We start from the raw sequence: 25834 nt of genomic DNA, 5'->3' as shown, positions 1-25834 counted from the left end.
ATCATTGTGGGGTTAATATATGGAGAGAACCTATGGAAATCTCCTTAGGCTCTTATTGGAATGGAGGGATATCAATAAAATATTTGTGTACTGGCTATACATTCATACCAATATTCACTTTAAAAGCAAGCAAAACTGTAAAGATCAGGAAGGCACTCCTGCATCAAATAAGATAGTCCTCTACTTACAACCGTTGGTTTAGTAACCATTCAAAGTTATGGCACTGAAAAAAGGGACTTATGGCTGTTTTTCACACTTACGACCACTGCAGCATCCCCATGGCCATGTGATCAAAATTCAGACACTTGGAAACTGATTCATATTTATGACAATTGCAATGTCCCCGGGTCACGTGATCACCTTTTGCGACCTTCTGATAAAGAAAGTCAATGGGGAAGCCAGATTAATTTAACAACTGTTTTTCTAACTTAGCAATTAGAGTGATTCACTTAAAAACTGTGGCAAGAAAGGTGATAAAATGAGGCAAAACTCTTTTAACAACTGTGTTGCTTAGCAACAGAAATTTTGGGGTCAATTGTGGTTGTAAGTCAAGGACTTGTAATGCTCAAAAAAGAGAAAAGCTGAAAGTTTTTTTTAAACAAAGAAACAATAATTTAGACAGCTGATATCATCAAGGCAAATAAATGCATTAACGTTTTTCCAAAAGCTCTTCAGCTCCAGGACCTACTTATTTTCTATCTGATAGCGTTACACAAAAACATTCAAATAATATTCCCAGGATCCCTAGAGCTGTTAGGCCATCTTCAGGGACAATAATGAAGAAAACCCTTTCCTGATTCTTATTTAGTTCATTTCTCTAGCCACCCATCTCAGCCTGGGTGACTCTGGGAGACGAAAATTCTAAAATTTGGAATATCAATTTAGAATTCTTACTGCGAATGGGGAACATGCTATTGTCCACAATTCATGGCTCCACTGGCCTTAGAAAAACACGCTAGCTTGTAATGTTTGAAGCAAAACAAACAAACACCAGTGGAGCTTTTAAGCTTTTATTAACCACTCTTGTCAGGCAGAAAGCCAAACAGGGGGCAATGTCCCTTCCAACTCTGTTATTCTGAGATATATATGCAACCAACAGCAGTGTTAGAATATACGCTAAGTTCTTAAAAGTCCCCTGCGTGACTCAACCATTCCCAAGAAGACAAATTAAAATAGAAAAGGCCTTCTGGAGGGTCAGAAGTTAGAAATTGTTTGTCTCATTATTTTATAGGAAGAGAGTGTGATGAAGGGAAAACGCCAGCTTCCTGTAAGTAAGCTACAACTCCTGAGTCTAAGTCCCTGCAGATTCATGGATAGCTACAGTAAGTGCAAAGGCTGCTCTGTAAAAAGGGCATGTGTGTGGGTTGGAGAAAAAGGTAGAAGAAACAGCAGATACCAGAAAACAACAACCACCACAACAAGGAGAAGCCTGTGGAGGAAGCACCAGCTGGAATTATAGCTATCAAGGCCTGTATAAACAGACTCGCCTACATTTCTATGCTGTCTGGCTGAGATCCAGCTCATTTCGCGGGCACAAAATAGAACTGGTTCCTCATATTGGAAAGCGTTAAGAGGAAGGAGCCAGATGGGTTTTTGAGGCTGGAGGAACTACTGAAATATTTTTTAGGCCTCAAGGAACCCCTGTAGCTTCAGGCTCAAATATAGGCCAGGAATTACAAAATTATTTACTTATTTTTCACATTTATGATTGGCCTATCTCTCTAAAAGAGCGGTATAAAAATGTTAAAATTTGAAACAGTACCTATAAATGTTAAAAATTTAGGAGGAGGCAAGAGAGATTGAATACTATTAAAATTAGTTAAAAGGTGAGGGGAGGGCTTTCAGGGGACTAAACAGCCCCTTGGCTGCATGCTCCTCTGGGCTCCCCCCTTAAAGCTGCAGAGCCATGTTTTAACTTCTTTTCAGAAGTCCAGGACAGTGGAGGCGTGCTTCATCTCCAGGGGAAGAATTATACATCATTATATTCATTTCATGTGTAGGCTCATATATAGGCATTAACAGAGTTCTTAAAGTAAAAGTAAAGAATAACTTTTTCCTTTCCCTCACTCCTTACACCCTGCTCCCTGGCCTTTGTGGTGGCTCCAGCCACCACTGGTGCCCAAGCTGGCAAGCCCCATATTTCCTGTGCCCTGTTCACCACCCTGAGTCCTTCGGGAGAAGGGTGGTATACAAATATAATAAAATAAATAAATAAATAAATAATATAAATGAAGCGCCTAAGCTGCTGCGCCTGCAGAAAGGTAGGCATACACTGTTAAGGAGAGCTCTAGCATGGAGGCCCTGGTGGTGTCTCTCTTGCATTGTGGTCTCTCACCACCTGCTACTCAACCCTCCTTCCCTCTTGTCTCACTCCTTAGCTCATGCACATTTTGGCGGGCCATCCCAGTGTTGGAAGCTGGAGGGGTTTTGTTTGGCTTCTACTTTTTTAAAATAAATCATCTTCTTCCAGGGAACTATTAGTGACCTCTCACAGAAACCCAGGATGGATCTATGGAATCCTGGTTGAGAAGCCCTGGACCAGAGACTCCCAAGGAAGAGAAATGCCTTTATGCCAAAGTCTGAATGCCCGTTAAGTCTGTTGGCATAAAAGGAGGATAACAAGCCTCAAACTGCTGCAGCCTGACACATTTTCTTCTGCTTTGCTTTCTTTCTTTTTTTTAAAAAGTGAGTTTATTTTTGAGTTCTTGGTTAGGACTGCTGACACTCCAAAGAGTCTGTCTTGTTTTCAATCCCAACACTGAATTCTTAAGGCTCTCGGGAGAATAAACTATAGCAGGTTTTCTACATCTTTGTAGAGTCCTCTGTTTGTTTTCTTTCACTAACAAGCCAGCTCCAGACTTCCTTCTCTACAAGGGACTTCAAATAACAAAGAGACGACTATTGAAATTTAACTAGAAGACCACACAAAATAATGAAGTTCCCAGTTTTCTTTATTAACAATCTATTCTTATCGTTAACAACCCAACCTGTTTGGTTTTCAAAGAGCAGAATTATGTACCACCTACGAAAGATCATTCTAAATAAATAGATGTCCTTATGAAGATATTATACAGGAGAAAGACAAATGTAACTTACCAGGTCCATTTAAGTATTGTGTGAGTGAACAGTGCAAACGCACAATTATAGGCTCTGTGCGGATTACGTCCCAGGCCACTGCAATCTCTTCCTGAATGAAGAGCACAACAGAACCTGTTAGCCATTATCAGCAAATTTACACTGGACATAGTTTTTTTGGCAGTTGGCAAAGGAAATGAAAGTGTTCACCTAAACTGATTGGCTAAGGCAGGGGTGTCAAACTCAATTTCATTGAGGGCCGCATCAGCATTGCAGTTGCCCTCAGGGGGCTGGGTGGGTATGGCCTGGGTGGGCGTGGCCTACTGGGTGGGCATGGCTAGAGTGCGTATGGCCTACTGGGTGGGCATGGCCAACTCCACATCGTTCGCATCAAGGGTGCCTATGGGGGCCTGGGCAGGAGTGGGACAGATCTGAGGGTCTCTGGCAGAAGGAGGGTCTCTGGGCCAGGGCCAAGGCAGTGGGGGCCGTTCCCTCACTGTTTCCAGGGTGGCTTCGCGGGCCACATGAAACCACTTTGCGGGCCGGATCTGGCCCCCGGGCCTTGTGTTTGACATGTCTGGGCTAAGGCATGTTTGATATCAGCTGTTATCTAATATACAAAAGGTCAGTAGTAGAACTAAATTGGGACTTGTACAAGAATTAGCTCTGCAAGTGGAAAGAAATGCCAAATTTGCATGGTCGTAATAACATATAAACTTTGTTCTGGAAGATTTGGTTTTCTAAGCTTCCAGAAATGAAACCAAAATTCAACCACCATCTTTTACACCATCTGTACATATATTCATTGGTACATACATCCTTTGTATGTAATAGGTTCCAAGTTCTTTTTTTAGGTATCCCCAAATTGGATTGAAAAAAAAACACCATGCTTGTGACATTAGAAATCACTGAAAAGTGACAGTGTGCAACCTTCTTGAACAGGTAACTTAATGCTTGGCAGGTAAATAGGAGAAAGATACAACCACACTTGTTGGCAGGGATTCCATTTTCCTCTGAGAAAAGATATTTTTTTTAAAAAAAAAATGTTATGTTTAGTCTATCTGAAGGCATTGATACACTTTGTGTATAATTTCCACCTGGCTATGTTGACAGTACAGGATCCTATCACAGGTTTTTACTCATCACCTTCAGAGGTGGGTCTGAGGGCCACAAAATATGGGCTCAGGAGCTGCACTAGAGATTGGTCATCTGAGGTATAAGCATGTGATAATAGATAACATAACTTCCATCAGGAATGTGTAAATCAGTATAAATCCAATCTATTTTGCAATCCATGTTTTCATAAAGTAGTATTTTTAAAATCAATTCTCTACTACACCTTCTTAATAAGGATAATGCAGAACTATTATTCTTTATTACATACATTCTCCATGTAATCTTTTATTCTCAAGAACACAACTATCCTGTTTTTGTACAGAACTTTTACAAACCTTCAGAGATGCTTTCTTTTTCAGGCACAACTGGGAAAATGTTTTTATCCAATGAAATTAGCTGATCGTAATTCAAGGTGTGTCACATTGGGCTTAGTTGAGGCAGATCTCACAAATGTGTTTCCAAAGAAATCTAGGGCATATTGCTTTTATAGGAATTTACCTTTGGAAATCAGTCTGCAAATATTTCCACTGAAAACAGAAAGACATTCTTCCCAATGCAAGAAAAATTTATGAAGTTAAAAAAAGGGGTAACTGCCTGTAAACAGTTGACTATCCAGCTGAAAGACAGAGACAGTCGCTTATCAACCTTCATTATAAACCTTGTTATTAGTTTACTTACATCAAGAAAGCTAACATCAATATGCAGATCAATATCTACATCATCAATGGCTCCATATTCCCTGAAAGGAAAAAAAACAACTTACATTATATCTAAGTCTTGATACTTTTAATCATCCTTCCCAAGCTAATTGGCTATCTGAAGAGCAGTTTGAGCAGAAGAAACTGCTCTTATAATAGTGAAAGAATTTTGATTTGCCAATGGATTAGGATAAATATTTTTTTAGTGATAGAATGAATGTTATGTATGCTACAGGTTCCCTATTCAGTTTAGCAAAACCTTGAAGAGTGCATGCTAGTGAAAATAGACAGGATTTGACTAGATAAACAAACAGTCGACCCTAAAGTACACAAAGAATAAATAAGCAAATAGCACAGTCAAGCATCTCTCCCAATAAAGAAGCTTTGAAAAAATTATAGTGAATGTATAGCAGGGGTGTCAAACTCAATTTCATTGAGGGCCGCATCAGCATTGCGGTTGCCCTCAGGGGGCTGGGTGGGTATGGCCAGGGTGGGCATGGCTGTTCTGTACCAGCCTGCTACCGGCCTTGCAGAAAGGCAACCCCTGTACAAACGGCAGAGGCTGGAATACGTCTGCCAAATTTATTACACAAACAAACAAAACATGAAACAAGATACCGGAGCTTTGATCCTCTATCGGAGCGGTTGCTTTCAGCAAACCAGCCCTCCCCCAAACACTCCCTTTATAAGAGTTCAGGGCGTGGCCTCTCTTTGCCTCCTTCCGAGAAGTCCCACAGCCTTTCTCTGCTTGCTCCTACTTGACTGCCTCCTGCGTCGGGCGTCCTTGAACAGGGCCAGCTGTGGGTCATCTTCATCCACACTGTCGAGCTCACGCAGCTGGGTCTCCACCAAGTAAGAGGGGCCTGGCTGAGGGCTCTGCGGAGCCTCCAAGCCATCATCAGCAAGTTCTTCTTCAACACCCCCCTCCTCCCCCTCATCTGAGTCATCCGAGTCATCCGACCCAACTGCCGAACCCACAGGCTGACCCTGAATCACAACACTATCCCGCACCGCAGGGCCCTTCCCCCGGGGCTGCCGATCTGGATGCGGTCGGGATGGGAATTGTTCATGAAAAGCAGTCACCAACGCAGGGGCATGAACGGCGGTCGCGTCTTCCCAGGTGAAGTCCTCTGGTCCGTAACCTTTCCATTCGATCAGGTACTGGAAACGACCTTTCAGCCAATGGGAATCCCTGATGCTGGCGACCTCGTACTCGGGGGTGCTGCCTCCATCACGAGGTCCTGATGGGGGAGGTTCCGCCCGGCGGAGTGGACAAGCCGGTTGCTCGGGGACCAACAGAGACCGATGAAAGACTGGGTGCACGCGCAGGGAACGTGGCAGAGTTAAGCGATAGGCGACCGGATTGATGACAGCCTCGACTGGGAACGGTCCTAAATATCGGTGATCTAACTTTCTCACCGGCCGTGTTGACGGTAGATTCCTGGTGGACAACCAGACCCGATCCCCCACCGATAGTGGAGGCGTATCCCGTCTTGACCGATCAGCAAACCTTTTGTAATCGGCCTTGGCCTTCTCCAACTGACGTCACACCAATCGATGGATCGCCTGTAACTCTGCCATGAAGTCGTTCGCTGCCGGCTCCGGTGAGTACACGGGAGAAAGGGGGAAAAACCGGGGGTGATAACCCACATTGGCCAAGAACGGTGTCATCTGTGTGGAGGTGTGCTGCGAATTGTTAAATGCAAACTCAGCTATGGCCAGATAGTCCACCCAATTGTTCTGCTGCAGATTGACGTAGCAGCTCAGATATTGTTCCAGGATACCGATGACCTTCTCGGTTCCCCCGTCAGTTTGAGGATGATGCGCGGACGAGAGGCAAATCTTGATATCCAACGCATGCATCAACTCCTGCCAGAAGCGGGCTGTAAACTGGGCCCGCCTATCGGAGACGACTCTATCAGGGAGGCCGTGCAGCTGATACACCTGCTGAATGAACATACGACTAGTGGCGCGGGCTGATGGTAAACCGCGACAGGGGATGAAGTGCGCCATCTTGGTCAGCATGTCCACCACCACAAACACTGTCGTAAAACCAGAGGATGGGGGTAAATCCGTCAGAAAGTCCATGGACACAGCCCCCCAGGGTCTTTTGGGTGTTGGCAAGGGCTGCAATAATCCAGGCGGGGCCCCTGTCGCTGACTTGGCCTGCCTGCATGGGATGCAGGAGGTGACATAGGACTGGACGTCGTGTCGGACTCGGGGCCACCAGAAGGTACGGGAGACCAGGTTCAGGGTCTTGAACAGGCCAAAATGCCCCGCTGCCGGGTTATCGTGACACTGGCTGAGGATGAGTCCCCTGAGTGGCCCTCCCGGAACATAGAGCCGGTCACGATAATACAAGAGTCCATCCGTGACCGTCCAAGGAGAATCTGGCCCCACCTCCTCCTTCCGCTGAGCCACCCACACCTCCTGCTGCTGTGCCTCCCGGATCCGAGCCCGTATATCAACCGGCTCCCGTACCGCAGCAAAAGACTCGACGGGGATCACTGTCCTGGGCAGAAGCTTGTCTTCCACTCGGGTATATTCGGGCTTCCTGGACAGAGCATCCGCTCTTTGATTGTGCCCGCTTGGTATGTACCGAACCCGGAAGTCAAACCTCGCAAAGAAAAGAGACCACCGGATCTGGCGCTGGTTCAAATTCCGAGCGGTCTGCAGGCTTTCCAGATTCTTATGGTCCGTCCGGACCTCGATTTGATGCCGCGCTCCCTCCAGATGATGTCTCCAGGCCTCGAACGCCGCTTTGATGGCCAGCAGCTCCTTCTCCCAGATTGTATAATTGCGCTCCGAAGGGTTCAGTTTTCGTGAATGATACGCGCAAGGGAAAAGGGTACCGCTGGGCGTCGTGGCCTGGAGTAACACTGCCCCAATGGCAATGTCGGAGGCGTCCGCCTCCACGACAAACGGCCACTGCGGGTCAGGATGCTTCAAGATGGGCTCCTTCATGAAGGCTTCCTTCAAAGTCTGGAAAGCCTGTTGTTCTGGTGCGTTCCACTGGAACCGAGTCTTCTTCTGCAGGAGCCGGGTGAGGGGGGCTGTCAAGGCAGCAAACCCAGGGATGAAAGTTCGGTAATAGTTGGCAAATCCAAGAAGTCGCTGAACATCCTTCACGTGACGCGGGGGTTGCCAACTCTGCAAAGACTCAACCTTACTCGGCTCCATGGCGATGCCCTCAGGAGAAATGCGGTGACCCAGGAAATCGATGGTCACCCGGTAGAACTGGCACTTCTCCAACTTGGCAAACAGCCGATGTTCTCGGAGTCGCTGCAGGACCTGATGGAGATGCTGATGGTGCACCTCACGCGACGGGGAGTAGATCAGGATGTCGTCCAAGTAGATCACGACAAACTGGTCCAACAAATCCCGGAAAATGTCATTCATGAAATGCTGAAACACAGCGGGGGCGTTGGTCAGGCCAAACGGCATCACCGTGTACTCAAAATGTCCATAGCGAGTACCAAACGCCGTCTTCCACTCATCACCCGGCCGAACCCTGACGAGGTTGTAAGCTCCACGCAGGTCCAGTTTCGTGAAGATCTTAGCTTCCCGGAGTCGGTCCAAGAGTTCGGGGATGAGGGGCAGCGGGTAACGGTTGCGCACCGTGATGGCGTTGAGTTTTCGGTAATCGCAGCAAAGCCGTAATTCGCCCGACTTCTTTTTGACGAAGAGCACGGGTGCAGACACTGGCGAGGACGAGGGCCGGATGAAACCGCGAGCCAAATTCTTCTCCAGAAAGTCCCGCAATGCAGCCAACTCGGGGTCCGACATGGAGTACAAACGCCCCACTGGGAGAGGCGCATCAGGGACTAAATCAATGGGGCAGTCATAGGGCCTGTGCGGGGGTAATTGATCCGCCTCTGACTCGCTGAACACATCAGCAAAGTCGGACAGTTCGGGAGGCAAGGAAACCCCTGGGGAACCCTCCACCTGGCCGGCACAGATATGGCGGGAGTGGTCCACGCACTGCAAGCTTGGGAAGGTGACCAAGTTCTGTGACCAATAGATCTGTGGGTCATGCGCCCGGAGCCACGCCAGTCCCAAGACCACGGGGAAGTGCAGATCTGAGGTGATATAGAACTGGATGGCCTCCACATGGGAACTGATGGCCATACATAATGGTTGCGTGGCGGCCGTAATAGGCCCAGACAGGAGCACTCGACCATCGATAGTCTCCACTAACATGGGCGGATCCACCGGGCACTGGGGTACAGCCCATTTGGCCACAAACGCTGAGTCCATAAAATTTGTGGTGGCCCCAGAGTCAATTAAGGCATGGACTGGAATCCCCTCTGGCTTGCCAGGAAGGATCAGACGTGCCTCCAAAATCAAATGCCGTGGAGGTCCACAGGCAGCATCGGAAAGACGTCGCTCAGTGTTGTTGTGGGACGCCCGATCTATCACACCGTCTAGATCGGGCTCGGGGCGTTTCCCGACAGAAAAGTAGGGGACTTTCTCGGGGCAGGCTCGGTCACTGATGCCCGCTGTCGCTTCTTTGGGCAACAAGCAGCCAAATGTCCAGGGTCCCCACAGTAAAAACACAACCCCCCCGATCGTCGTCTGTTCATTTCAGTCACCGATAGACGAGACCTGGCGGCACCCAGCTCCATTGGCTCCTCCCTTTGAACTGGGGGCTCACGCACAACAGGGGCGGCAGGGGTCTGTGGGGTGGCACGGCGACTCCTTCGCTGCTGCAACTGAGCATCGATCCGCAGGCAGAGATGGATCAGCCCATTCAGGTCTGAGGGAATATCCACACGGGCCAGCTCATCCAACATCTCCTCCGACAATCCATCCTGGAAGGCATCCACGAGCGCAGCCTCATTCCAGGCGGAATCCTGGCTAAGCAGCCGGAAATCGCTGATATAGCCCTGTAGGGGGCGTTGACCCTGCCTCAGAGCTTTCAGACGTCGAGTGGCAGTCTGCGTCTTAATAGGGTCCTCATACATCAGACGCATATGATCACAAAACCCCACAAAGTTGTCCAACAATGGGCTAGGTTGAGCCAGCAGAGGCGTGCCCCAACGAGCTGCATCACCCGAAAGAAGGCTTAACACAAACCCCACCTTATCCCGGTCAGTGGGGAAATCAGCTGCTCTCACGCTGATAAAGAGCTGGCATTGTCCCAGGAAAGCAGGAAACAGTTCTGGAGTACCTGTAAATTTATCCGGCATTGCAACTTGGCATTTTCTCCTGGGTGGGGGTGCAGCATGAACCTGTGCTTGCAGTTGAGCCACCTGAGCTGCCAGCAAAGTGAGTTGCTGGGTGAGCTGGGCATTCTCAGCACATAGCTGCTCCATAATATTAGTAAGGGGTGGGAGGCTGAAAGCAAACTGTTCTGTACCAGCCTGCTACCGGCCTTGCAGAAAGGCAACCCCTGTACAAACGGCAGAGGCTGGAATACGTCTGCCAAATTTATTACACAAACAAACAAAACATGAAACAAGATACCGGAGCTTTGATCCTCTATCGGAGCGGTTGCTTTCAGCAAACCAGCCCTCCCCCAAACACTCCCTTTATAAGAGTTCAGGGCGTGGCCTCTCTTTGCCTCCTTCCGAGAAGTCCCACAGCCTTTCTCTGCTTGCTCCTACTTGACTACCTCCTGCGTCGGGCGTCCTTGAACAGGGCCAGCTGTGGGTCATCTTCATCCACACTGTCGAGCTCACGCAGCTGGGTCTCCACCAAGTAAGAGGGGCCTGGCTGAGGGCTCTGCGGAGCCTCCAAGCCATCATCAGCAAGTTCTTCTTCAACACCCCCCTCCTCCCCCTCATCTGAGTCATCCGAGTCATCCGACCCAACTGCCGAACCCACAGGCTGACCCTGAATCACAACACTGGCCTACTGGGTGGGCGTGGCTAGAGTGCGTATGGCCTACTGGGTGGGCATGGCCAGCTCTACATCGCTGGCATCATGGGTGACTATGGGGGCCCGGGCAGGAGTGGGACAGATCTGAGGGTCTCTGGCAGAAGGAGGGTCTCTGGGCCAGGGCCAAGGCAGTGGGGGCCGTTCCCTCACTGTTTCCAGGATGGCTTCGCGGGCCACATGAAACCACTTCGCGGGCCGGATCTGGCCCCCGGGCCTTGTGTTTGACATGTCTGATGTATAGTATATGGAAATGTGATTTCATTGAATTCAATATTTGCTTAATAATAAAATGATATAAGAGAATATTTGTAGTTCAGGGTGAACTGTAGGGTCCTTGGTGCTCTGTAAGCTTAGTTGTTTTCCTACAGACATTTCATTATCAAACTAGGTGACATCATTAGTGCAGTTATGATGTTATCTAGTTTGGTAATGAAAGGTTAATAGATATCAAGCAAATGTAATTACTTTTTCAAGGTCATCAATTATAAATATTGTTTAAGCTCATCTGAAGAACCAACGTTGTATTCCCACAGACTTTTCATATATAAGAAAACTGTACTTCAGAAATTATGAGAAATCTTACAGAAAAAAGAATAAAAATATTTTGGTTCTAATGCATGCTTAATGATGGCAAAGAATTTATCCTCTAAAATGAATCTGGGTGGAACCAACAGTTTTGTTATTCTGTCAAAAGAAAGAAAGATTAGGTTTTCTAACTTCCCTGACAACAATTTTATCTATAATTTTCTATAAAGTTGTTCTCCCATAAGGGACACAGTGGCTCAGTGGGTTAGGACGCTGAGCTTGTTGATCAGGTCGGCAGTTTGGTGGGTCAAATCCTGAGTGCTGTGTAACAGAGTGAGCGCCCGTTACTCGTCCCAGCTTCTGCCAACCTAGCAGTTCGAAAGCACGTAAAAATGCAAGTAGAAAAATAGGGACCACTACGGTGGGAAGGTAACAGCGTTCTGTGCGCCTTTGGCGTCTAGTCATGCCGGCCACATGACCACGGAGATGTCCTTGGACAAGCGCTGGCTTTTCGGCTTTGAAACAGAGATGAGCACTGGCCCCTAGAGTCGGAAACGACTAGCACACACGTGCGAGGGAACCTTTACCTATATTCTCCCATGGACACTGTCCAGTATTCGACAATTGCTATAATACCTTTCTTTTATATGTAAGAGAAAGCACAGGCTTTCTCTTAACTAGGCTGCAAACTTCTTAAATTGCTAAATTCATTTAGAATAACAATGTGCAGCAAACACATTCCTTTTCCATCTACATCTTATGAAAGAGACAATGCTTTTGAAATTTCATTTAAAGAAGGAACTTTGATAAAAATTTCATGGATGGTCTTCTTGCACTTATTCTAAATACAAGGCCAAAGTTTGTGTGTGTGTGTGTGTGTGTGTGTGTGTGTGTGTGTGTGTGTGTGTGTTTGTGTGTGTGTGTAAGTATCCAGTTCATCTTTGTGCAATGATCCCTCTGGCAAGCTGTAGCCTTCCTGGTTTCCTCTCGTTCACTCATAGCCAAGAGAAGACACCATAAGCAGACTCTGACTCTGACTCTGACTCTGACTGTGTGTGTGTGTGTGTGTGTGTGTGTGTGTGTGTGTGTGTGTGTGAAGGGAAATTATGATATGTTGATAGATAGGGAATATTCAAAAGAAATTCTCAAACTCCCCCCAAATAAGGTAGAAAAACACCTCCTTCATAAAATTTTGAGTAGTTGCAGGGCAGTTTTTGGCACAGCATTAATTTTGAATCTTCTTAATTTAGGAATATCCAAAAAAATTTCCAATAAAAAAATGGCTCGCCTATTCCCAAATATCTGCCCTAGTTGTAAAACACTCATGAACCAAAAGTGATTAAGCAGAGAGTATAGACTATCTTCTCCTCCCCAGAATTTTGTTTTATTACTCCAGATTACTTTGGTTTTCTAAACATGCTTCCAAATCAATCACTGGCTGTCAAAAAAGACGTGTATAGGCCATGTGGAGTCCAGACTCATTCTTGTAAATACAGATGTGGCTAGAAACTGGCCTTTTATTTTGCAACATTTCAGCTTCTCATTTATTTCTTGTAATAATAAAAAAGCCCAGTAGTGCAGAGAGTCTGATAAGCCCCAAGAAAAAGCAGTTCCTTGCCCATCTCTTGTCTAAATATAAATATATTATGTTATGGGGCTATGTTATGGCAGTTGAAAAAGCACTGCATGTTATTGATTGATGAGTTGGAATGGAAAGTGGGAATGAGGCCTCCTATGAAGGTGACCCTGGTTTAATTTACAGTGATGTCCCAGTTGCCAGACTAGGTTATGGAAGTTGGAGACTAGCCATAAAGCTGAGAGTAAAAATCAATCAGTATTCAAGGGAGCATTTTTTTGTCCACCAAGGAAGTTAAAACACACTCAACAGTTTGCACACAAGAGAGGGTTTTTCTTTTTTTTAAAAAGAAAGTAATGCTTCCTCATTTATTTGTTCCAAGCCAGAAGCAGCCATCTTTCTAATGAATAGATGATAGATAGATAGATAGATAGATAGATAGATAGATAGATAGATAGATAGATAGATAGATAGATAGATAGATAGATAGATGATAGTTAAATTTACTTTCATAACTGCAAACCCAAAGGGAGCTTATTATGAAGCTATGTAGAGCTTTTCAACCATAGCTGTTATCCGGATATGCAATTAAATGATTATCTTATTCATTTCCTCCTTGGACTTTAATCTCCAACATTCTGCATACTCAATGAATTTCCACTTAATTCAAACAGCATTTAAGGAAAATATTTTTTCCCTGTACATATTGTCAAAGGAACTGGAATGTACACTTCAATTTACATGTCACTGAGCAAATGAAACAAATGAATGTTAAAGTATCTTTTGCTTCACTGTGGGTCTGGATAACTGTAGAGAGTGCAAATGAAATAGCCCCAGAAGGTTATATTCAAAAACTGACAAAGCATTCAAATTAAGAGAAAGACAAGGCTGTAATCTGCAATAACATTATACCTAGAATCCTAGTGAAGACTGGTCCATAAACTATAAACTGATCCATAAAGATTAAATGCCACATAAAGCAAGTGCAAAAAGTGGGATGGTCATTATTCAAGGGAGTTTTGGCAATTACAATGACCACTTTTTCCCTGGCAATGATTTATTTTGATTGATTCATGTGGAATACAAGTATGCAATTCAGTTCATGAATAAATGAATGTACTGTACTATCAAGATTCTGGGCCAGTCTATACATAAGAGTTACCAGTTGCTGCAATCATATGAAATAACACTTGGTTAAAGGAAGAAAGCCAGTAATATATCAGCCTATGATAGTATGCTGAAGACGTTAGGCAGGAATCGGAACTGAAGGTAGAATCCTAGGGATGCATATTACAGGGAGGAAAAAAATCACTGTTAAACTTTACATTCATGACAGTTGAACTACAGCCTCTAATAGGTTCAGGAAGTACTGCCAATTTCATGAAATGTTAGTCAGCATCACTTACAGGAACACAATTTCCCTTTCTATCTAAATCTATTTAGGATTGTGGCTTTAAGAAAATAATTTAACTGCGATTAATATGTTTAGAAATAATGAACTGACTCACCTAAGTTGGCAGTGAAGTTAAAAAGAACGTTTTAAGTATGTTTAATTGTTAAAAATAAGAATTAAAAGCGTTTATAACACTCATCACCTAATTCAAATTTTGCTCTTTAAATAATCTCATTATTCCAGTAAATAATCCAAGGTATGCCTCTGAAAAACAGATTTATCATAGAAGCCTAGAGCCAGCAATTAGGACTTTTGTGTAGTTACTTTCAAATTTAATCACCTATTTTTTAAAAAAAAAAATGAAGAAAAACACCAATGTTCTAAGCAGCAATGAATATCTAAATCTTGTTACTATAACTGCTTCCCATAATGCTTTAATGCACAAACAGTTTGAGGCATTGTGGGACATTTAAATGGATTTTAGAAAAGTTCTGACTTTTGCCCAGAATCTCTCCAGGCCTGCAACCAGTTCTGCCTATATTGATTTGACTATTTTCCATTAGAATGGCCAAATAGAAAACATTCTGTTTGAATGACTGCCTGGTTCAATTTCAGTGTAACTTAAAAGAAAATCAGGGCTTTGCAATGTGTTTCAAGATAACATCTACATCACCTAGTTAGAATTTTCCTTACGAAGAAAAGAGAATTACATTGCTATTTAATTATAATTACATTTCTCTTTTTTACTTGTTTAATGCAAATGGCTGTCCATCTCATAGCTAGATTTGTATGTTCATTCTTTAGTTTTTATCAGATTTCTGATGACATACTTTCTCTTTTTTTGTCAAAATATAAGTGTTTATCCATACTTTTCCTTTCTTACATAGATATTCTTAATATTGAAAGAAAAAAATGAAAAAGAGCTAACACTTAACACCTGAACATTGAAAGGATGAAGTCATTTAATAAAGGAAACCAAGGGGTTGAGTGGACTCATTAGTCAAACTAATCATACTTGAATGTATTGTGATTTATTGGGACAACACAATGCATGTATCAATATATTAATGATTTAAACTAGCTCAAATTGAATCAGGTTTGGAGACTCAGACAGAATTGATTCAGATTTCTGAGTCAGAAAAAAATTGGGAATTCTTTTGAATCAATTTGAACAAACCAATTTGGACACCCCTGATAGGAATGTGGGTAATTCAATGGATAGGTAATTGAATAGAGAAATAGACACACCAACCTGAGAGATACTGCATTTGGCCCATAGATTTCTCTTACTGCTGCCAAGTCAGCTTCCAGCTGTGGGTGTTTGTGAAGTTCTCCATCATAACTAACCTGCAGAGGAATGGGGAGTAAGAAAGATTTTCTTTTAAGGTATCACAAATTGAGTACCAAAGGGAGGTTTTTCTTCCCCAATGTCTCACTTTCCTTTTCAGGGCCTTGTCCAAACATAAAATTGCCTACTGGTAAAAAGGGAAGACACCTAATTCTGCTGAATGTGCTCTTCCCATTGAGAACTCATTTTTGCTATATGGTGTCTTAGAATTCTCTCCTAAGTCCTGCCCTGAGAAACCCCTACTGGATTTCTTAGTAGATGAAGCCAAAATGTTAATTCTGTTTCCATCAGCACTCAGCAGGAAGAGTATAAAAAAAACATATCTTTACTATTGCTGCTCCTGGCAAAATTGTTATTCAGACTTATGCAATCTGTCAACATGGTCATTGCATTTAGTTCTCATAACAAACAAGGACATCTAATCTTTGACTATCTTCATGTAATAGGTATAAACCAAGATAGCATTTAAGTACTCATTGTTAAAAAAAATAATCCTACATGGAGATGTTATATAAATGTTTCAAAAATTATTGTATTTCTTCATTAAAAGGCCAGAACAGAAAAGATTAGTACTGAGAATGCATAACATTGATATAATTTGTTGTTCAGTTACAGCACAGTATACCACATGGATTCCAGTTTCTTTTAATTTGTATTTATTAAATTACTACATCTATGTTACTAAATTTGTTTATGCTTGTTGTGAAGAATCACTTCTTTATGCATTTCTTTATTATATTCTCTTTTTCTTTTTTCTGCACTTTTTCTTTTTTCTCTTTTTGTCTCTTAAGTTTAGTTTGTATTAATTTTACTATTAGAATCAAAATTCTTAATAAAACTTATATTTAGAAAATGCTTAGTGTTAACAAATTGCATAATCTACAACTAACTGTCATACATCAACAATATCCCAGGCAGTCGTTCATACTTCTACTTTGTGTAATATTACTTATACCTAATAAATTTATTTCATAAATATGCTGTTAGCCAGTGCCAAATTGCCATTCATGATTTCATCTTATAGTTGATGTTCAGGATGAATGTATGCCAAGAAAACCTTGAATAAGATTTCTTTAAATACCAATCTATTGGCATGAGTAGGAGACTTATATGGTATAAATAATTCTGACTGAAGGCAAAGACTATCAAATGCTGAAGTTGTTATCTAATGATAGAATTAAGCATCATCACTGTGCTGGTGCACTTTTTCCTTAGCTAGAGACCATTTCTTCGCACTTACTCTATAGCAACATTAAAAATGTGCATTGATTTTATTGGAGTCTGAATGTTTACCTTTTAGATTTGCACATTCCTTTAGGCTTTGTTGAAGCACTAGGTATAATGAAAGATCTATACAGTTGAATGGTAAATTGCAAAACTCCAGACTGCAATGGGGGGGACTAGGAAGTTATTTGAAGAATTAAACAGTTGTGAACAACTGACAGCTGTCAACAACTCTGCAGTATCCTATTTTACAAAGCGACTTGATTTACTGTCGGCCATGGAACTCAATAGAATGCATCTGTCCAAGTAAAAGATTTCTCTATAAGTATAGTGTATCTGGTTTTATTCACACTGAATTTTGATTCCCAAGGACACCTACACAGAAGGATACATCACCAGCTTTTAATATATTTTCCTCCCTATGCATGCTTGAATCCTTGTTTCTGTTGAGTGTTTCTAATCTTTATATCTTGCCTCTCCAGGAGTTCAAGATGCTATATCTAACAACCTGCACGTTACCTCTACCCTCCGCAACAGTAATAACCATGAGAGTAGGTGGGGCTGAGAGAAAACAATTAGCCCAAAGTGTCTATGGAGATTCTTGGTTATGGTTGTCCCAAAGATTGTCAGCTGAAGCTTCTTGGATGAGAAGTGAAACATTTTCAAAGGAAAAAAACTAAAAATCTCCAGTTGCCTTATGCAAAAGCACCTTAGGGAAAACTGTCCCTGTCAGGACCCACCCCAAACCACGTCTTAGGAAGACAAAAACTCTTGGAGTCAGTTCTAGTCCAAAAGGAATCTTTACTAGGACATGCTTGGTTGTGGGAATACAAGACAGGACTTAGTATTGTTTTACAAATTGAAATTTTATAAAGGGTACCCGGTTCAACCCCGCTTCCCTCAACCCCATTTGGTCAGCCCCCATCCTTCTGCTTCGTGTCATCCCTTTCGTGGGGAAAAAAGGAGGAACTTCGAATCTTTATGGTTATTGCCTTCTTCCTCTCCAGAATTAAAAGAAAACACAAGCCAGATACCTTCTTCTCTAACCCTCCCTTTTGATCCCCCCAGTTCAAAAGGTTTCCTTTGTCTTGAAATAATCTAAGGCAGGCTGAATCCACATAGACTCCTCCTTCCTTGGGAGATGGTAGAATCCATATGGGGGGGATAATGTTTTAAAAATACATTTATGAATGTGATATGAATGGATTCTGACATCCCACTCTCCTTAAAAGAAAGATATGTCCATCTGTAGGGATGTATATGCGCAAGGTTGCAACGTCCCCTCATCATTTTCCTGTAATAATACAGCCCCGACTGCTACATCGCTCGCATCTGCCTGTTCTGTACCAGCCTGCTACCGGCCCTGCAGAAAAGGCAGGGACAACCCCTTTTACAAGAAGGCAAGAGGCTGGAATTACGCCTGCCAAATTTATTGCTACAAAAACAAATAGAACAAGACACGAACCAAGAAACAGGAGCTTTTCAAGCGGTTGCCTTCAGCAAACCAGCCCTCCCACGCATTCCCCCTTAAATACAGTTCAGGGCGTGGCTTCTCTCTGCCTCCTTCCGAGGAGCCCCATTGCCTTTCTCTGTTTACTCCTGATTGACTGCCTCCTGCGTCGGGCATCCTTGAACAGGGCCAGCTGTGGGTCATCTTCATCCACGCTGTCAGGCTCACACAGCTGGGTCTGCATCGTGACCAGGTGAGAGGGGCCTGGCTGAGGGCTCTCATCAAGCTGTCCAACCCCCTCAGCAAGCTCTTCAACACCCCCCTCCTCCTCCTCCTCTGAGTCGTCCGACCCAACTGCCGAACCCACAGGCTGACCCTGAATCACAACACTGCCTGTATTACAAAAGGTTTGTCGGGATCAGGGTGTTTTAGTACAGGTTCAGCAGAAAAGAGTCTCTTTAGCCTCTCAAATGCTGCTTGACATTCCATTGTCCTTTTTAGAGGCTGGCTGGATTTCACAGCCCCCCCCCCTTTGTTTTTAACAAGTTTGTGAGGGGTATGGCTATTTGGCCAAATGCGGGGATGAATTGGCAGTAGAAATTTGCAAACCCCAGGAAACTTTGCAATTGCTTCTGTGTGCAGGGGGGTGCCCACTCTAATACTGCCCTGACCCTCTCAGGGTCCATTTCGATGCCTTCTGGAGATATGCGATATCCCAGGTAGTTGATTTTTTCCTGATGGAATTCACACTTCGATAATTTAGCATATAAGTGGGCAACTCACAACTTTTTCAGGATTGCTCTGACTAGTTTGATATGTTCCTCTTTGGTCTCCGTGAAGATAAGAATGTCGTCCAGGTAAACCAGGACCCCCCTTATATAGGTGCTCCCTTAGCACGTCATTAATTAATTGCATAAAGACTGCAGGGGCCCCTTGCAGTCCAAATGGCAATACTTTGAATTGGTAGCACCCCACTGGGCAGTTGAATGCAGTCTTCCATTCATCTCCTTCCTTAATCCTAATACAGTAATATGCTTCCCTCAGATCTAGTTTAGTAAAAATCCCTCCTTTTGATAGGTGGGATAGCATATCCTTCATTAGGGGTAGAGGGTACAGATTACATTCACTAATTGTGTTCAGATTTCTATAATCTACACACAAATGGAAAGAACCATCTTTCTTCTCCCTGAACAGGACTGGGGCTGCCACTTTGGGTTTGGCAGGCTCGATGAACCTTCTTTCTAAGTTTTTCTTTATGAATCTTTCCATTTCTGCCATTTCCCTTGAGCTCATGGCATACATCCTGGGTTTTGGGAGTTTTGCCCCGGGTTTGAATTCTATGGCGCAGTCTGTGGGGCAGTGGGGGGAAGCTCATCTGCCCGCTCCTCACTGAAAACCTCAGCAAGGTCCCTATATTCCTCCAGTATCTCTGGTAACCCCTTCTCTTTCCCCACTGCTGCTGTCTCCTCACTTTGGGTTGGGGGGTGCTTTGGGGGTTACGTTTTCCTGCTCCCCTTTTGGGAAGTTGAGTTCTGCTGTCCTCCAGTTTATCCCGGGGTTCCATTGCTTCAGCCATTCCAGTCCTAAAATCCTTGGGCATTCCATGCATGGAGCCACTATAAACGTTATGTCTTCCTCATGAGACCCCAGGGACAGGTGAATTGGTAAGGTGGCTAGGGTACTGGTCCCCCCCTGCTATTGATCCATCTAATTGACTAAAGGAGATTGGTTGTTTTAGCCTCCTCACTGGGATGCTCAGTCTCTCCACCAGCGTTGGGCTGATGAGGCAGTGGATGCAGCCAGAGTCTATCAGAGCTTTTATTTTGAAGGCTTTAGGCATAGAGGAAGCTAATATAGTCACTGTCTTAAGTATACAGTAGGTGGAAGGGGTCCACTTACCAATGGTTCTCCCTCTGAGCTGTCTTCTGAAGTGTCCACTGCCCCTGCGGTGTAGGCCGGAGTCCAATCCCAGTTCCTGGCAGGAATTGTGGACTCTACAGCCCCTGTCCCCTTCATGGAAGATTCTTTTGGGTTGTCATGGGGTTTCCCTAGTTTCCTGGGGTGTGATGACTCTGTTTTAAGCTGGGGGGTTTTTGAGCGGCAGTCTGCCGCGTGGTGACCCTCTCTCCCGCATTTGAAACAGCCTGTTGATTTTTTAGCTGTGGGCGGTGGGTTCTCCCTCGCGTGTTGGCTCGGTTGGTGGGCGGCCCCATGGTTTCCCCTGAGGTGTCTCTTCAGTAGGTCTATCTCCCTCTCCTCTGCCAGGACATACCAGTCGTCGAGATGGTGTGGGTCTCCTCGAGGCAGGCAAGCATCATACAGGTCATAGTTTAGCCCGTCTTTGAAATGGCTAAGGAGGATGTCTTCTGGCCAGTTCAGCTTGCTGGCAATGGCTCGGAATTCTTGGGTGTATTCAGCCACCGGCCGTCTACCCTGCCTGACTGTTTTGATTCTCTCCTGGGCTTTATGATCAGCCAAGGGATCTTCGAAATGCCGCCTCAAGGATGCCATGAACCAGTTGAAATCATTGAGTTCTGGGGCGTTGGAGTCATGTAGGTTCACCACCCAGTCTGCAGCCGGTCCGTCCAGGGCGGATTGCACAATTCGGATGCGGGTTTTGTCACTGGGGATCTCCCGTCCGTATTCTTCCATATAGCTAAGGACTTGGGTTAAGAAAAACCCCAATTGTGATGGCTCTCCCTTGAATTTTGTTTCCAGGGGCAGGAGTCTTTGACTGCAGCGTTGTCTGCGCCGCGGACGGTCTCTCTCCTCATCCTGCTCCCTGTCTGTGGTTCGGGGGGGTACTGCTGAGGCAGCGACTCCCATTCTGTTGGATGGCCCCGGGGTTTCAGGTGCTGGATCCCCTCCGTTACCTCTCCAGTTGCGGCCCCAGGCGCTGCCTCGGTTGTGGTTTTCAGCTCTCTCCTAGTGAGCTCAGGGTTGCTTTCATCAGATCAATGGCTTTTTCCAGGATCCACTCCTCCTCACTGGCGTGCAGGGAGCTCTCCATCTCTTGCCTCCATTCCGGTTGGTGGTCGCTCTGTCTCAGGGTCACTTCTCCCGATGCCTTTTCCCACTCACTTTTCCTTCCAACGCCCATCAACCACCAGGGTTTTTGGTCGTGCTGCTCCACCACTTCTTCCTCGGGAAAATATGCCGCTTCAGCTTCCCATCGTCTCTGGGATTCCATTCGGGGGGGAAGACTCCCTCTCCATGGGGCTTCCCTCCTCTCTTGCTTCGTCGCCAGACATTGTATTTGTTGCAAAGTCCCCCGGTAAGGTTTCTCCCTTCCAGGTTGACTTTCAGTGCAAGTCCTGTCTACTGTCAGGACCCACCCCAAACCACATCTTAGGAAGACAAAAACTCTTGGAGTCAGTTCTAGTCCAAAAGAAAATCTTTACTAGGACATGCTTGGTTGTGGGAATACAAGACAGGACTTAGTATTGTTTTACAAATTGAAATTTTATAAAGGGTACCCGGTTCAACCCCGCTTCCCTCAACCCCATTTGGTCAGCCCCCATCCTTCTACTTCGTGTCATCCCTTTCGTGGGGAAAAAAGGAACTTCGAATCTTTATGGTTATTGCCTTCTTCCTCTCCAGAATTAAAAGAAAACACAAGCCAGATACCTTCTTCTCTAACCCTCCCTTTTGATCCCCCCAGTTCAAAAGGTTTCCTTAACCTTTGAAATAACCTAAGGCAGGCTGAATCCACATATGCTCCTCCTTCCTCGGGAGATGGCAGAATCCAAATGGGGGGGGGGATAATGTTTTAAAGATACATTTATGAATGTGATATGAATGGATTCTGACAGTCCCAAAGACATCTAATAGATTGCTATGGCTAAAATGAAACTGAATCTGGGTCTCCCTGGTTCTAATTCCACACCTTACCTACTGCACATCTCTGTAGTGTGGAACTGAAAGAAAAGATCTGTTGCATTTAAGAATGCCCAGTTGAGCATTCAAAACATGAAGAAAAATGCATGGTTTCATATCAAAGCCATGTCAGAGACTTTCTGACATAACAATTCAATTGTGTAAAAGTACAGCAGGACCAGTTCAATGGTGGCAAATGCAAAAAAGAAACAAATACAGTCTCTCTCCATGTGTACGGAGACATAGGGAATACAGTAGCAGCAACTTTGAATGATGGATTCCTACATGTATTCTTAGGTAGATCTAAAGAGAGGCACAACAATAATGTTAACATTTTTTTTTTTGGGGGGGGGGGTCTAGGCAAATGCAGTTTTGCTTTCATTTCCAGAAACATTATCATAATGAAAAGTGAAGTACTCAGAAAGATAAAAGATATGCCTGAAAAGATTGTACTTAAAAGTAATGAGCCATTAAATTGAGACGTGATATAGATTTCTGGTTCTCGTTTGTGAAGAACAAAGCATTTTTCTCTGTAAAGCTGTACAGGTGTCTAGCAGAAGAAACAAAACTATCAAAGCTCAAAGCTGTTTTCTTTCTTACCATCTCTACCTTCTAATCTTTGAACTGATCGCAACCATTCATCTCTGATTATCCAGTTCCATTAACTAAAAGCACAACACTTATTTAGTGAGAAAGATTAATGGATCCATCTATTTCTATTCCTTATCACTTTTATTTGGCTTTGTTCTTAGATCCATTCAAAGCCATTTCTGCATTAATTATAATTTTTAGTATACATTTAAATTGATGATTATTTATGTCCATTGGTCAATACATTTTTACAGATTACACTAAACTCGCAGAAATAGCCAACACCCCAGAAGACAAGCTCAGAATCCAAAAAGAACTTGAACAATGGGCCCTATCCAACAAAATGAATTTTAATGTGAAGAAAAGCAAAAGTTTTACATTTAGGCAGGAAAAATCAAAAGTTTAAGTACAGATTAGGTGAGACCTGACTCAAAAACAGTAACTGTGAGAGGAACCTTGGAGTCCTAGTGGATGATCACTTGACTATGAGCCAGCAGTGTACAGCAGCAGCCAAAACAGCTAATACAATCCTGGGTTGTATAAACAGAAGCATAGAATCAAGATCACGCCAAGTATTAGTACCGCTTTATAAAATGCTAGTGACACCACATCTGGAATACTGCAACCAATTTTGGTCATCATACTACAAAAAAAAATGTTGAGACTTTGAAATAAAATCAGAGAAGAGTAACTAAGATGATCAAAGGCATGAAACTAAAACATACGAAGAACGGCTGCGGGACCAGGATTTGGCTACTCTAAAGAAAAGAAATAGGCGTGACATAATAGCAGTATTTTAGTATTTGAGGGGCTGCCACAAAGAAGAGTGGGTCAAATTATTCTCCAAAGCACCAGAGGGCAGGACAAGAAACAATGGTTGGAAACTGATCAAAGAGAGAAGCAACCTGGAATTAAGGAGAAACTTCCTAACAATGAGGACAATTAACCAGTGAAACAGCTTGCCTTCAGAAATCACTTGAGGTTTTTAAGAAGAGACTTCTTGCCTGAAATGGTATAGGTTGTCCTGCTTGAGCAGGGGGCTGGACTAGAAGACCTTCCAAGGTCCCTTCTATTCTGACAATTCTATTCATTTCACAGGATGCAATACTATAGCAGTTATAAAGGTATAAATGATGATAAAAATTATATTACAGGAATTAATTTGAAAAGTGGGCCTGGAAAGTTATTTTGGCAGAATTCTGAGTGACAGGGCACAAGAGTAAAATAGTGATAGCAGAATATTGGAAACATGATCAGGCTTCATATTGTGAGATGCAGACAAAAATTTTGCATTTTTGCATTTTAGTGGGTCACGGAGAAATGTATGACTATGAAAAAATATACTGAAAATTTGCTGAATAGGAAAAAAAATGAATGGTAAACGCCTTGGCGTATTGAATGCTTGGTGTGAATAAAGAATTGAAAGTTCAATGCTGAATTCAATAAGAACAATAGAGGGTGTGTGTTTACAAATTAAATGCTTAGCAAATGTTTCACACAGAACATAAAATAAACCAAAGCTATTAACTAAGATGATTAAAGGCCTGGAGACTAAAACATATGAAAAACAGCTACAGGATTTAGGATTGGCTAGTCTAGAGAAACGAAGAACTAGGGGAGGCATGATAGTAGTATTCCAGTATTTAAGAGGCTGCCACAAGGAGGAGGGGGTCAACCTATTTTCCAAAGCACCAGAGGGCAAGACAAGAAACAATAGATGGAAACTAATCAAGGAAAGAAGCAACCTGGAATTAAGGAGAAACGTCCTAACAGTGAGGACCAGTAGAATAGGTTGCCAACAGAAATTGTGGGTGCTTCATCACTGGTGGTTTTTAAGAAGAGACTGAATAGTTGTCCTCATAGACAATCACTTAAATATGAGGCAGCAGTGTGCTGCAGCTGCCAAAAAAGCCAATACAGTGCTAGGCTGCATTAACAGAGGGATAGAATCAAGATCATGTGAAATATTAATACCACTTTACAATGCCTTGGTAAGGCCACACTTGGAATACTGCATCCAGTTTTGGTCACCACGATGTAAAAAAGATGTTGAGACTCTGAAAAGAGTACAGAGAAGAGCAATAAAGATGATTAGGGGACTGGAGGCTAAAACATATAAGGATTGTCTGCTGGAATTGGGTATGTCTAGTTTAATGAAGAGAAGGACTAGAGGTGACATGATAGCAGTGTTCCAATATCTCAGGGGCTTCCACAAAGAAAAGGAAGTCAAGCTATTCTCCAAAGCGCCCGAAGGCAGGACAAGAAGCAACGAATGGAAACTAATCAAGGAAAGAAGCAACCTAGAACTAAGGAGAAACTTCCTGACAGTTAGAACAATTATCCAGTAGTAAAACCTGCCTCCAGAAGCTGTGAATGCTCCAACACTGGACGTTTTTAAGAAGAGACTGGACAGCCATTTGTTTGAAATGGTATAGGGTTTCCTGCCTGAGCAGGAGGTTGGACTAGATGACCTCCAAGGTCCCTTCCAACTTTACTATTATGATATGATTATGATATAGGGTCTCCTGCTTGAACAAAGGGCTGGACTAGAAGACCTCCAAGTTCCCTTGAAGCTATATTCTATTGATTTCTGATTGATTTCTTTGTCTGATCTCCCTTTAGTCATTTATTAATGGGTAAATGTGCAAGGAATGTTTACAATGATGTTGGACATATGTTGGTTGGGGACTTGTAGTTTTGGTTGGTTGAGCATGTACTTTTATATACAAATCATGACATGTTGCTGCATGAAAATATGAACGTTTTGTACTGAGTGTTAAGACTACATGACACTACAGTATGAGCAATATGGATCTAAAAATGAATATATCAAATAGCAAGGTAGTTGTGTTTGCAAGTGAAAATGGAGTGAATATTATGGGAGGAAAATGAGATCAAGTAGGTAAGTTTTATGTGTTGTAAAAAAATATTTACAAAGGTGAGAAAATAGATAATAGAATAGGCTACTAGACTGTCTTGTGAAGAATTATAGCTATGTGTAAGAATGTACTTTATTAAATGGAAGTGAAATTTGGTGTGCCAGGAGAAATTTAAATGCAGCAGGAAGTGGTTATTTAAGAAG

General features: G+C 43.6%; 1 protein-coding gene across 2 annotated transcripts in view; it reads right to left on the bottom strand.

The window, feature by feature from the left end:
- The window catches only part of PARP8 (poly(ADP-ribose) polymerase family member 8), a 187803-nt gene that overhangs the window by 69253 nt on the left and 92716 nt on the right, over positions 1-25834 (bottom strand). For both annotated transcript variants that reach the window (XM_081320533.1, XM_081320534.1), the window contains exons 7-9: positions 15516-15610; positions 4870-4930; positions 3097-3187 (exon numbers count right to left, since the gene is read on the bottom strand). In XM_081320533.1, the coding sequence (XP_081176659.1) occupies positions 3097-3187; positions 4870-4930; positions 15516-15610 (247 nt within the window). The remainder of the gene's footprint in view (positions 1-3096; positions 3188-4869; positions 4931-15515; positions 15611-25834) is intronic.

This window comes from Vipera berus, assembly GCF_964194415.1.
Source record: "Vipera berus genome assembly, chromosome: 2".
Classification (NCBI taxonomy): Eukaryota; Metazoa; Chordata; class Lepidosauria; order Squamata; family Viperidae; genus Vipera; species Vipera berus.
This window is presented reverse-complemented; position numbering and strand designations above follow the sequence as displayed.